Source organism: Nerophis ophidion, linkage group LG01, assembly GCF_033978795.1.
Source record: "Nerophis ophidion isolate RoL-2023_Sa linkage group LG01, RoL_Noph_v1.0, whole genome shotgun sequence".
Lineage (NCBI taxonomy): Eukaryota > Metazoa > Chordata > Actinopteri > Syngnathiformes > Syngnathidae > Nerophis > Nerophis ophidion.
In genome coordinates this window covers 73,596,699-73,611,601 of record NC_084611.1, presented here as the reverse complement: position 1 = coordinate 73,611,601, position 14,903 = coordinate 73,596,699, and the positions used below count along the sequence as shown (strand labels likewise).

Genomic DNA, 14,903 nt, shown 5'->3' with positions numbered 1-14,903 from the left:
GCTATCAAGGTTTATATGGCAAAGTAAAAGGCCAAGAGTTCGTCTCAAAACTTTACAATTGGTCAAACAAAAAGGAGGATGTGGTTTACCTTGCCTCCGATGTTATTATTTTGCAGCCCAGATGAGAGCAGTGATATGCTGGTGCAACCCGTCATATGTTGCTCAATGGAAAATTATTGAAGAAGAAATGGCCTCCATCCCCATACAAGCAATCCTGGCAGATAGCAATTTACAAGACCACATAAATAACATTGATAATCCATGGGTGAAATGGACCCTTGAAGTGTGGAAAAAGATCATAAAGGAACACAAACTCAAGAGCGATATTGCAGTTCTTAAGTGGTGTGCCTATGATACAGAGTTTGCACCTAATAAATTAGACTCAAGATTTAAGGACTGGATATGTAAGGGTATAACAGCTTCATGTAGTGTAATGGAAAATAAAAAAATGCTTAGTTTTGAAACTATGAAAAGGACATATATATTAGAAAACCAAGATTTTCATCGATATCTGCAGTTGTGACATTTTGTTAATACGAAGGTGAAAAGCGTTACAAAGACGAATATATGTTTGATTGAATTGTTTACAAAAGCTTACAATTCAGAAATTATTGATAAAACTGTTTCATGCTTGTATAAGTGTTTGTTGAATATGAAATTATACTCAACCTCATATATTAAAACAAATGGGAGAAGGAAGGAAGGATAACTATATCGGAGGAAGAATGGACAATAATATGGAAATATCAATGGACTTGTACCAGCTCACCCAAGTGGAGGGAGTTTGGCTGGAAAAGTTTGATCAGATTTTTCATTACACCTTCTCAGAAGTCTCACTATGATAACTCCCCTGCCTGCTGGAGATTGTGGGAATTCAAACGCAAACCACTACCATGTTTTCTGGGACTGCTCTACCATAAAGGACTATTGGAAAGAGATACACCAAGCTTTACAGGATATTTTTAAACGAGAAATACCCCTTGAAAGTAAAACTTTGTTTTTTGGATTTGCGCCTCAAGATTGGCTGAAGAAAGATAAATACTTAATGAATGTCCTACTGATGGCTTGTAAAAAGACCATCACGAGGAAATGGATATCCCAGGAGAGCCCAACTTTGAAGCAATGGATGGAAACCACAAAAGACATATATAAAATGGAGAAGATAACTGCCTTTATTAACTACAAATTGGAGAAATTTGCCTCATACCGGGAAAACTGGGTCAATTATGTCACGCCCCATAAGCCTGACTTAAATCTCTGGATATAGTGTACTGTTTGAAAAAAAAAAAAAAAAAAAAAGATTACTCCCTATATGTTAGATTAGATTAGATTAGATAGTACTTTATTTATTCCGTCAGGAGAGTTCCTTCAGGAAAATTACAATTTTCAGCACAATCCCATTCAAGATCAGACAAACATTACAGGGAGACAGAACAGGATTGCTGACGGGTCTGCCGGCTTCCAGCGCCCCTTACAAAAAAGATGACATACAGGTAAGCGGGGGGGGGGGGGGGGGGGGGGGGGGGTGGGGGGGGGGGGGATGGGAGAAAAGAATAGAAGATTAAAATAAAATAAAAAAATCGGTCTTAGCCTGGGCCCCGGAGAGGGGGTGCAGACTGAGGCCAAGGGAAAAAAACAACTCATAGCCACATGTGTGTAAGAGGGAAACATCAAATATCAAAGAACACAGAGGACATTAAAGACATTAAAGCAGCAGATACAACCAGACACTTCTACATACAGCTATGAATAAAAAGTAAAAGAAACATATCCACTGTGGTGGCCTCTGCGGTGTTCCACGCCATCGTCCGCTGGGGTGGAGGGAGCATGGCCAGAGACAGGAGCAGACCCAACAAAGCAACCAAGACAGCCGACTCCACTCTCGGCCAGTGTCCAGTCCGCATGGATGAGCGAGGATACGTCCAAGGTGACTGAGGTGTCCGACACCTGCTCACCCAGTCAAGACACAGCGAAGCCTCTCCGTCCCAGCGCTCAGTGCTAGCTCCGCAGCCCTGTCCCCCTCATCCGCATCTCCTCCAGTCCCTCCAAACCGACTCCGGTGTAGCAGAGACCCAGCAGCTGGTCTCCATGGCCAAAAAGCTCCCGGGAGGCGGATCCAGAAGTCCACAAAAAAAGCACCACAGAGGTCACGAAAGTGCCACCCCTTGTCACACAGTCCCAAAGGGTCCTGGACCAAAATGCAAAAAAATATAATATAACATGAAAACAAGAGGGAAACACAAAAGGATGATGCAAGAGCACAGAGCTCCTGCCTACAGCAGCCACTACAGCAGCGCCATCTTGGAAAAAAAAAAAAATATATATATATATATATATATGTATATATATATATATATGTGTGTTTATATACATATAAGTATCTGTATATATTTATTTTATCTTATTTCTGTTCATTATTATTATCTATGTATTATGTATTTTTTGCTGATTTAATTGATGTATGTGTAGATACTACCTTGTTTTTGTTATCTCTGTTTATTTTCTTTTTTTGGGGGGGGTGGGTGGTAAACAAAAATACTTTTGACATTTAGGGCAGACAACGGCTATGTGATGTGTGTGAATATGATTTAATGGATGGAAATGTCTGATGCTGGATGTCAATTAAAAAAAAAAGAAAAAAAAAGGAATTAATTTATGGAATGGATTAAGTAAAGAAATTAAACATTGTACTGATATGATCCAGTTTAAGAGGCTGTTCAAATTAATAGTGCTTACAAAGTACAAAGAAGAACAATTGTGAGAAACACTTTCAACCTTATTGAAAATAAGACATTCTTCATCTCTGTCTGTTGGTAATGACTGAATTAATTAATTACATGTTACAGATCTGTTGTATTACTCATTCACGGATGTCATTTTTCTGTTTTGCTGTAAGGAGAGTCTGTAGATGAATGTATATATTTGTGGACGCTCTGACGTGGGAAAGGGGTAGGATTAAATAAGCTTTGTACTCCTTTTCGGACATGCTGCGATGTAAGGTGATATGAAACTGTGTGATGTATTGTGTTGTAAATGTGCTCCTGTTCGAAATAAACTCTGAAAAGAAAGAAAGAAGAATATGGAAACGGGGTTTGTATATATATATATATATATATATATATATATATATATATATATATATATATATATATATTGACTGAAAGAACGCACACTTGCCGCTGATGATGTCACGTTATTGTTGGGAAAATGCATTTTTAGACAATGTGATTTGCCTGAGCGGATAGTAGACACCAAGAGCAACAAGCGGTAGAAAATGGATTAGAAATAACTTTTTTTTTAAATAATAATTTAAAAAATATTGATATATCCATCCATTTCCTACCGCTTGTCCCTTTTTTGGGGGTCGCGTATATATTATTATTTATTTATTTTTTAACTTGGAACTTCCGGCGGGCCGGGCCGGATCCGTAGTTTGGGGACCCCGCCATAGACTGTAACCCAGTGGTTCTCAACCTTTTTTCAGTGATGTACCCCCTGTGAAATTTTTTTAAATTCAAGTACCCCCTAATCAGAGCATTTTTGGTTGAAAAAAGGAGATAAAGAAGTGAAATACAGCACTATGTCATCAGTTTCTGATTTATTAAATTGTATAACGGTGCAATATTGCTGATTTGTAGTGGTATTTTTTAACTATTTGGAAAAAAAATTAAAAATAAGTAAAAACTTGTTGAAAGTGATTCACTTATAAAGATTTCTACACATAGAAGTAATCAACTTAACGTGCCCTCTTTGGGGATTGTAATAGAGATCCATCTGGATTCATTAACTTCATTCTAAACATTTCTTCACAAAAAAAGAAATCTTTAACATCAATATTTATGGAACATGTCCACCAAAAATCTAGCTGTCAACACTGAATATGGCATTGTTGCATTTTTTTTCACAGTTTATGAACTTACATTCATATTTTGTTGACGTATTATTTAATAAATATATTTATAAAGGATTTTTGAATTGTTGCTATTTTTTATATTTTTTACAAATCTCACGTACCTCTTGGCATACTTTCAAGTACCCCCAAGGGTACGCGTACCCCGATTTGAGAACCACTGCTGTTACTGAAAAAAGGAAGGCGCAAGCCTCACGTCAGAAGTGACGTTCCAGGTTCGCTATCTGTGTTGTATGTTACGTTGTCTGGGTGAGAACATGTTGGATAAACACAGTTTTTGTCTCACATAGGCAGAAGAGCACACACTTAATTCGTGTGAATTAAAAAATAGAAAGACGAACTGTAGAAAAAAAACCTAATAATATCTGCTCACATGGGAAGCGACTCAGCAAGTTACAGGTAATTATTGACGCCTATTTTGTCCCGAGGCATTTGAACGCATCAGCCAACCCGGCGTTGTTTTGCTTGAGAGAGCCAACATGGCGGCTGCTGGCGAGTCACTGGAGTCTTGGCTAAGTAAGTGAACCTTAAAAGTCACTTTTCTCCCTTCAAAATATATTTAAAGTACATTTTTGCGTCTGTGTCATAGCAGCATCGCTGCCCGCGACCAAAGTTTGATTGAACTACATATTTTCAAGGTATTACTTGCTAAATACTGGTTTGTGTTGACATTGAAGAAGTTATGTTTCATCACAGCTGTTGGCAAAGCAGCATTGGTTGTGTCATAATTAGCAGCTAAAAACATATATATTTTTAATTCGGCTACGTTTTGTTTCTGACTACTTTATTCTGCCAGTTTACAACAATACGTTACGTGTATTCATTCTAAACTCCAGTAGCGTGCAGACAACAGGCTGGCCTTGTTTGTGTACACTCCTGTTGACATCTAACTGGAAGGTGGATCACTCTGTCTGGTTTAAATTAAGAACACATGAAATGCACGATACAATATTTAAACTACATGCTTTACAGGGGAACTGCACTTTTTGGGGAAATTGTGCTTATTATTCACAATCCTTGTGTGAGACAAGCACACGTTTTTTTTTGTTTTTTTAAAATGCATTCTAACATGTAAATCAGTGGTTCTCAACCTTTTTTCACTGATGTACCCCCCGTTAACATTTTTTTAATTCAAGTACCCCCTAATCAGAACAAATCATTTTTGTTTGAAAAAAAAAGATAACTAAGTAAAATACAGCATGATGTCATCAGTTTGTGACTTATTAAATTGTATAACAGTGCAAAATATTGGTCATTTGTAGTGGTCTTTCTTGAACTACTTAGAAAAAAATATATAAAAATAACTAAAAACTTCATGAAAAATAAACAAGTGATTCAATTATAAATAAAGATTTCTACACATAGAAGTAATCATCAACTTAAAGGCCTACTGAAATGAGATTTTCTTATTTAAACAGGGATAGCAGGTCCAATCTATGTGTCATACTTGATCGTTTCACGATATTGCCATATTTTTGTTGAAAGGATTTAGTAGAGAACATCCACGTTAAAGTTCGCAACTTTCGGTGTTAAGAGAAGAGCCCTGCCTCTACAGGAAGTTGCAGACAATGACGTCACATATTCACATTGATTTTAATGGGAGCCTCCAAAAAAAGTGCTATTCGGACCGAGAAAACGAAAATTACCCCATTAATTTGAGCGAGGATAAAAGATTTGTTTTTACAGGATATTGATAGCGGCGGACTAGAAAAAAAAAAGAAAAACAAGTAAAAAAAAAACGCGATTGCATTGGGACGGATTCCGATGTTTTTAGACACATTTACTAGGATAATTCTGGGAAATCCCTTATCTTTCTACTGTGTTGCTAGTGTTTTAGTGAGTTTAACAGTACCTGATAGTCAGAGGGGTGTGTCCACGGGTGTCTTGACGCCAATGTCTCAGGGGAGTCGACAGCAGCTATGGACGGCACAAGCTCAGCTTTTCTCCGGTAAGAAGCGACTTTTTAACCACAATTTTCTCACCGAAACCTGCTGGTTGACATGTAGTCTGGATCCATGTTCGCCTGACCGCGCTCTGATCCATAGTAAAGTTTCACCTCCAGGAATTTTAAAAAAGGAATCACTGTGTGTTTGTGTGGCTAAAGGCTAAAGCTTCCCACCTACGTCTTTCTACTTTGACTTCTCCAATATTAATTGAACAAATTGCAAAAGATTCAGCAACACAGATCTCCAAAATACTGTGTAATTATGCCTTTAAAGCAGACGACTTTTAGCTTCCTAAAAACCCGTGATGTCGTGCGTACACATCATCATTACACAACATTTTCAAGACGAAACTCCCGGGAAATTTAAAATTGCAATTTAGTAAACTAAAAAGGCCGTATTGGCATGTGTTGCAATGTTAATATTTCATCATTGAAATATAAACTATCAGACTGCGGGGTGGGTAGTATTGGGTTTCAGTAGGCCTTTAAAGTGCCCTCTTTGGGGATTGTAATAGAGATCCATCTGGATTCATGAACTTAATTCTAAACATTTCTTCACAAAGAAAGAAATCTTTAACATCAATATTTATGGAACATGTCCACAAAAAATCTAGCTGTCAACACTGAATATTGCATTGTTGCATTTCTTTTCACAGTTTATGAACTTACATTCATATTTTGTTGAAGTATTATTCAATAAATATATTTATAAAGGAGTTTTGAATTGTTGCTATTTTTAGAATATTTTTGAAAAATCTCACATACCCCTTGGCATACCTTCAAGTACCCCCAGGGGTACGCGTACCCCCATTTGAAAACCACTGATGTAAATAAACGCTAGCAAAAGTCAGCTAAAAGTGTGTGTCTTTTTTTGCGCCTATAAAATGCACTGAAAACATCTAAAAACCTCCATCAGCGTTTTATTTACACACTAAGTAGATATGTAATGAAGTAACAGACTAGTGTTATACACATACCAATATTTTGGTACCAGTACCAAAATGATTTTGATACTTTTCGGTACTTTTCTAAATAAATGGGTCCACAACAAATTGCATTATTGGCTTTATTTTAACAAAAAATATTAGGGAACATTAAACATACCATATTTCCTTAAATTGCCGCTGGGGCGCTAATTAATTTAAAACCTCTTCTCACTCTTGCGCTTACCAAAGGCATGCGGTAAAAGCAAGCATGCGCTAATTATTTAAAAAAATCTTCTCACTCCGGCACTTATCAAAGGCATGCAGTAAAAATTTGAGTGTGATGTAAGCTTGGACCTTACATCCTACTGAATAGCTCTTAATCTTCTTCCCTTTATGTGATTTTAAATTACCGGTATTGAAATCAGCCTCCTCCATGTTGAAAATGATGACAGGGGAAGTGTCACTCGTGACGTCACGAGTTTGACCAAGTGGTAATACTGAGCATGCGCTAATTTTGCGAAGAGAGTTTGACCCGGCAGTAATTCAAGGCAGGCGCATACTATATGCCCTGCGGCAATTCAAGGAAATACGGTATGTTTCTTATTGCAAGTTTGTGCCTAAATAAAATAGTGAACATACAAGACAACTTGTCTTTTATTAGTAAGTAAACAAACAAATGCTCCTAATTTAGCTGCTGTCATATGCAGTAACATATTGTGTCTGTCATGATCCGTGGTCCGAATCATGTTTTGTTTCGTTATTTTTTGTTAGTTGTGGACTTCTTTTAGTTCCTGTTTGTGACACCTGAGTTTGTTTTGGTTGCCATGGTTGCAAAGTGTGTTCACCTGTCTCTGATTAGTGCTTGCCCGGTCACCTGCTTCCCGAGCACTATTCAGAGGCTGTATTTAAGCTTTTCTTTGCCGGTCAGTCAGCCTGGCGTCATTGTTCGATTCATGCCTTGTCCACGAAAGTGTTATTGGTTTCATGCCACAGTTTCATGTTTTTCCATGCCATAGTCCATGTTAAGTGTTTAGCTTCGATGTTTCTTGCGTAAATTTTTTTGCCTCTGCTGTGAGCGCCTTTTGTTTGTATCCTTTTTTGAGTAGAAATTCAATATGTTCCTGCCTTCAAGCCATGGCTGGTCTAGTCCGATTGCATCCTGGGAGAACAATCCTCGCAGCAAGCTGCGACCCCCCCCATTATGACAGTGTCAATTATCATTCTACTATTTTGTCAACATTATAAAGGACAAGTGTTAGAAAATGAAGTATTTATCTACTTCTTCATTTACTTTTAATATCTGCTTACGTTCTCTTTTAACATGTTCTATCTGCACTTCTGTTAAAATGTAATAATCACTTATTTTTCTGTTGTTTGGATACTTTACATTAGTTTTGAATCATACGACAAATTTGGGTATCAAGTCGTTACAGGCTCATACATTGGTCATATTCAAAGTCATCATGTGTCCAGGGGCATATCTCCAGAGTTTATAAACATAATATACATTTAAAAACAACGAAAGAAGATGTTGCGATGCCAAAAATATCGACTTAATCATAGGAGTATCGACTAGATAGGCTCCGGTACTTGGTATCATTATAGGTTAGGTGTAGATACAAGTCTCATCCTGCAGGGATGATACTTGATGAGGGTAGAAATGGACTGATGTATCTTCGCCAAATATTGTGTGATGCAATGAATTGTTTCATCTGTTATGGCTCTTGAAAATGATAATGAATCACAACAAATGTTTGAGCGAATGATTTTGCAACTTAAATTAACACGTGTGTAATAAAATGTTGTATGTATTTGATATGTATTGTGTGTTTGTAATTTGTCGACGTGGTAGTATCGTATGTTATGGCAGGTTGTATGTTTTTCTGTCACCTTGAGAAAATGACGTAAAGAGGAAGATGACAATTTAATGTAACGTGGACAATGATGTACTAGCAACAGAGGAGATTTTGTTAATATTTTGTTTTGTTTTAGTTTAAAACATTTCTTTTTTTTTTTTTGACAAAACCTCTCCATCATCCAGCTATGGATTTTTGGTGGCCAGTTAAAAACGAACAAATACTGCATTCAGAAACTGCCGTTGCCGAGAATTGAACCCACGTCATGTGGAGTAAAAGGCAAGTGTCCAGACGCTACCAGAGTGTATCTGTAAGGTTGATGGTAACCTTAGCTATATAATATTTCTAAAAAGTGGCAAACTGCTTGGTTTAAGTTTTTTGTCATATTTACTACCATGCACCGTTATTCTTTGATTCTATTAGCATTTTAAAAACTATTTTTATTCCCTATCCAGATTCGGAACTTTCCACAACTCTCAAAAGCTCACGTTTTCAATGGCGCTTGTGCAATTTAAATATGTTGTCGAATCTCCCGGAAAAATCAGAAAAAATGCCCCCTCCATTACTCGACACATGCCTCAAAGCCTCTACAAATTTTGTCCCATCAATAATCGTTCCTGAACATTACCGCTTAGGATAACAATATCACTAATACTTTGTATTGAGGTCACAATTTGTATTGTTGGCGGTTTTTAGAGGGCATTATGGGCACAAAAGAGTACTCTCATTAGCTGCATTGTTAGCCACATCGTACTTGCCGAATTTTATAAATTAGATTGCATATAAAAGAAAAACAGGTGTTCTTCTCTTACAAAAGGATTGTAGGCAAAATTCCCCACTAAAGTGCATGTCCCCTTTAAGCTATCCCCAGTTGATACTGACACTGTTAGAAATATGCTGGGTTAACATTGGCAATGATATAGAGAACTTCCTTCCATCATACTTTTCTCCCCCTGATCCCCTTCCAGACAAAGCCACCGCTCCTTCCAACCGACAAGAAGAGTGGGAGTATGTTATGGCATTCTGTGACCAAATCAACAAGGAGCTTGAGGGGTATATAATTATGTTGATTCAATCACAACAAATTTTTCTCACAATAACAAATTGTGCCAGTACAACATGATCTACTTACTTAGCTCATTGTGGTGGTGGTGGTGGTGGGCAGATGGATAATTATCACATCTGCGTTGTGTGATTACTGTAATCGTTTTTTTTGTGTGTGCGTGTCTTTGTGTCTGTGTGTGTGCCATTATGTTTCCAGACCCCAAATATCTGTACGACTGTTGGTACACAAGATCCATTCACCGCAGGAATGGGAGGCACTGCAAGCCTTGACGGTCTGTAACTCCATAAAGTCCTTTTCTATATCCTTACAATCTCCTCAGTGGGTTGTTCTCTAGAATGTTTAAATTTAGAGTACATTTTTCCAAGTTAACACCTCCCTTACAACATTTTTGTTAAGTCCAAAAAAACATTTTTAAGTACAGATTGGACAATTGATTAAAAAAGTGTATATTTATATTATATTACTTTGAATAATTGAGAGCGTACTAATAAAAATTAACAAAATCGGGACCCCGTGGACATAGTTTCTGCACGGCTGCTGCAATAGAGCATACATGAGAGCGGTGGTGTGTGGGTGCCATGATCTGTGTTTCGGCAAATAGCCGAGTTTTATATATATATATATATATATATATATATATATATATATATATATATATATATATATATATATATATATATATATATATATATGTATATGTATATGTATATGTATATGTATATATATATATATATATATATGTATATGTATATGTGCGTGTATATATATATATATGTGCGTGTATATGCATGTATGTATGTATATGTGTGTGTGTGTATATATGTATATGTGTGTGTATATGTATATGTAAATGTGTGTATATATATATGTATATATGTGTGTGTGTGTATATATATATGTATATGTGTGTGTGTGTGTGTGTGTATATGTATATATGTGTGTGTATATGTATATATGTATATGTATATATATATGTGTGTATATATGTATATGTATATATGTGTGTGTGAGTATATGTATATTTATATATATGTGTATATGTATGTATATATGTGTGTGTATATGTATATATGTATATGTATGTATGCATATGTATGTATATATGTGTGTGTATATGTATATATGTATATGTATGTATGCATATATATGTATATATATGTGTCTATATATGTGTCTATATATGTATATATATATATATATATATATATATATATAAATATATGTGTATATATATATATATATGTATATATATATATATATATATATATATATATATATATATACACATATATACTGTATATGTATATACACGGTGTGCGGCTTCAGTGGTTGCAGAGGCAAAAACTCGGACATGGTAGGACTTCGGGGAAGCCATGGAAAACGACTTCTGGACGTCTTCGAAGCGATTCTGGACCACCATCCGCCACCTCAGGAAAGGGAAGAAGTGCACTGTCCACACCGTGTATGGTGCGGATGGTGTTCTGCTGACTTCGACTGCGGACGTTGTGGATCGGTGAAGGGAATACTTTGAAGACCTCCTCAATCTCACCAACACGTCTTCCTATGAGGAAGCGATGCCTGGGGAATATGTGGTGGGCTCTCTTATTTCTGGGGCTGAGGTTGCTGAGGTAGTTAAAAAGCTCCTCGGCAGCAAGGCCCCGGGGGTAGATGAGGTCCGCTCGGAGTTCCTTAAGGTGTACTGGAGAGGAGGCTACGCCGGATAGTCGAACCTCGGATTCAGGAGGAACAGTGTAGTTTTCGTCCTGGTCGTGGAACTGTGGACCAGCTCTATACTCTCGGCAGGGTCCTTGAGGGTGGATGGGAGTTTGCCCAACCAGTCTACATGTGCTTTGTGGACTTGGAGAAAGCATTCGACCGTGTCCCTCGGGAAGTCCTGTGGGGAGTGCTCAGAGAGTATGGGGTATCGGACTGTCTGATTGTGGCAGTCCGCTCCCTGTACGATCAGTGTCAGAGCTTGGTCCGTATTTCCAGCAGTAAGTCGGACCCGTTTCCAGTAAGGGTTGGACTCCGCCACTGATTCTGTTCATAACTTTTATGGACAGAATTTCTAGGCGCAGTCAAGGCGTTGAGGGGATCCGGTTTGGTGGCTGCAGAATTAAGTCTCTGCTTTTTGCAGATGATGTGGTTCTGATGGCTTCATCTGGCCAGGATCTTCAGCTCTCACTAGATCGGTTCGCAGCCGAGTGTGATGAGAATCTGCACCTCCAAGTCCGAGTCCATGGTTCTCGCCCGGAAAAGGGTGGAGTGCCATCGTCGGGTTGGGGGGGAGACCCTGCCCCAAGTGGAGGAGTTTAAGTACCTCTGAGTCTTGTTCACGAGTGAGGGAAGAGTTGATCTTGAGATCGACAGGTGGATCGGTACGGCGTCTTCAGTAATGTCTACGCTGTATCATTCCATTGTGGTGAAGAAGGAGCTGAGCCGGAAGGCAAAGCTCTCTATTTACCGTCGATCTACGTTCCCATCCTCACCTATGGTCATGAGCTTTGGGTTATGACCGAAAGGACAAGATCACGGGTACAAGTGGCCGAAAGGAGTTTCCTCCGCCGGGTGGCGGGGCTCTCCCTTAGAGATAGGGTGAGAAGCTCTGCCATCCGGGAGGAGCTCAAAGTAAAGCCGCTGCTCCTCCACATCGAGAGGAGGCAGATGAGATGGTTCAGGCATCTGGTCAGGATGCCACCCGAACGCCTCCCTAGGGAGGTGTTTCGGCCATGTCCGACCGGTAGGAGGCCACGGGGAAGACCCAGGAAACTTTGGGAAGACTATGTCCCCTCGCTGGCCTGGGAACGCCTCGGGATTCCCCGGGAAGAGCTGGACGAAGTGGCTGGGGAGAGGAGCGTCTGGACTTCCCTGCTTAGGCTGCTGCCCCCGCGACCCGACCTCGGATAAGCGGAAGAAGATGGATGGATGGATGGATGGATGGATGGATATATATATATATATATATATATATATATATATATATATATATCTCCTCTCTGAGCTGCTACCTTACCGTGGTAGAGGAGTTTGCGTGTCCCAATGATCCTAGGAGCTATGTTGTCTGGGGGTTTTCATGCCCCCTGGTAGGGTCTCCCAAGACAAACAGGTCCTAGGTGAGTGATCAGACAAAGAGCAGCTCAAAGACTTCTATGGAATTACAACGAAATGACCCCAGATTTCCCTCGCCCGGACGTGGGTCACCGGGGCCCCGCTCTGGAGCCAGGCCCGGAGTTGGGGCACGATGGCGTGCGCCTGGTGGTCGGGCCTGTTCCCATGGGGCCCGGCCGGGCACAGCCCGAAGAGGCAACGTGGGTCATCCCTCCAATGGGCTCACCACTCATAGGAGGGGCCATAGAGGTCGGGTGCATTGTGAGCTGGGCGGCAGCCGAAGGCAGGGCACTTGGCGGTCCGATCCTCGGCTACAGAAGCTAGCTCTTGGGACGTGGAACGTCACCTCACTGGGGGGGAAGGAGCCTGAGCTAGTGCGCGAGGTAGAGAAGTTCCGGCTGGATATAGTCGGACTCACCTCGACGCACAGCAAGGGCTCTGGAACCAGTTCTCTCGAGAGGGACTGGACCCTCTTCCACTCTGGCGTTGCCGGCAGTGAGAGGCGACGGGCTGGGGTGGCAATTCTGGTTGCCCCCCGGCTCAAAGCCTGTACGTTTGAGTTCAACCCAGTGGACGAGAGGGTAGCTTCCCTTCGCCTTCGGGTGGGGGGACGGGTCCTGACTGTTGTTTGTGCTTACGCACCAAACAGCAGTTCAGAATACCCACCCTTTTTGGGTACACTCGAGGGAGTACTGGAAAGTGCTCCTCCGGGTGATTCCCTTGTCCTACTGGGAGACTTCAACGCTCATGTTGGCAACGACAGTGAAACCTGGAGAGGCGTGATTGGGAAGAATGGTCGCCCGGATCTAAACCCGAGTGGTGTTTTGTTATTGGACTTTTGTGCTCGTCACAGTTTGTCGATAACAAACACCATGTTCAAACATAAGGGTGTCCATATGTGCACTTGGCACCAGGACACCCTAGGCCGCAGTTCCATGATCGACTTTGTAGTTGTGTCATCGGATTTGCGGCCTTATGTTTTGGACACTCGGGTGAAGAGAGGGGCGGAGTTTTCTACCGATCACCACCTGGTGGTGAGTTGGCTGCGATGGTGGGGGAGGATGCCGGACAGACCTGGCAGGCCCAAGCGCATTGTGAGGGTCTGCTGGGAACGTCTGGCAGAGTCTCCTGTCAGAGAGAGTTTCAATTCACACCTCCGGGAGAACTTTGAACATGTCACGAGGGAGGTGCGGGACATTGAATCCGAGTGGACCATGTTCCGAACCTCTATTGTCGAGGCGGCTGATTGGAGCTGTGGCCGCAAGGTTGTTGGTGCCTGTCGTGGCGGTAATCCCAGAACCCGTTGGTGGACACCAGCAGTGAGGGATGCCGTCAAGCTGAAGAAGGAGTCCTATCGGGTTCTTTTGGCTCATAGGACTCCGGAGGCAGTGGACGGGTACCGACGGGCCAAGCGGTGTGCAGCTTTAGCGGTCGCGGAGGCAAAAACTCGGACATGGGAAGAGTTCGGGGAAGCCATGGAAAACGACTTCCGGACGGCTTCGAAGCGATTCTGGACCACCATACGGCGCCTCAGGAAGGGGAAGCAGTGCACTATCAACACCGTGTATGGTGCGGATGGTGTTCTGCTGACTTCGACTGCGGATGTTGTGGATCGGTGGAGGGAATACTTCGAAGACCTCCTCAATCCCACCAACACGTCTTTCTTTGAGGAAGCGGTGCCTGGGGAATCTGTAGTGGACTCTCCTATTTCTGGGGCTGAGGTCGCTGAGGTAGTTAAAAAGCTCCTCGGCGGCAAGGCCCCGGGGGTGGATGAGATCCGCCCGGAGTTCCTTAAGGCTCTGGATGCTGTGGGGCTGTCTTGGTTGACAAGACTCTGCAGCATCGCGTGGACATCGGGGGCGGTACCTCTGGATTGGCAGACCGGGGTGGTGGTCCCTCTCTTTAAGAAGGGGGACCGGAGGGTGTGTTCCAACTATCGTGGGATCACACTCCTCAGCCTTCCCGGTAAGGTTTATTCAGGTGTACTGGAGAGGAGGCTTCGCCGGATAGTCGAACCTCGGATTCAGGAGGAACAGTGTGGTTTTCGTCCTGGTCGTGGAACTGTGGACTAACTCTATACTCTCGGCAGGGT

At 41.2% G+C, this 14,903-nt stretch overlaps 1 protein-coding gene across 6 annotated transcripts in view; it reads left to right on the top strand.

Annotated features, from left to right (window-relative positions):
* The first annotated feature begins 4,183 nt into the window (after positions 1–4,183).
* The window catches only part of gga3a (golgi associated, gamma adaptin ear containing, ARF binding protein 3a), a 44,960-nt gene continuing 34,240 nt past the window's right edge, over positions 4,184–14,903 (top strand). The window contains exons 1-4 of one of the 6 annotated variants that reach the window (XM_061910964.1): positions 4,324–4,426; positions 4,500–4,548; positions 9,606–9,690; positions 9,899–9,974. In XM_061910964.1, coding sequence (XP_061766948.1) covers positions 9,653–9,690; positions 9,899–9,974 — 114 coding nt within the window. In that variant the 5' untranslated portion in view covers positions 4,324–4,426; positions 4,500–4,548; positions 9,606–9,652. Of the gene's footprint in view, positions 4,427–4,499; positions 4,549–9,605; positions 9,691–9,898; positions 9,975–14,903 lie in introns of all 6 variants that reach the window. The other 5 variants (XM_061910956.1, XR_009808141.1, XM_061910971.1 and 2 more) reach the window with 5 other exon arrangements.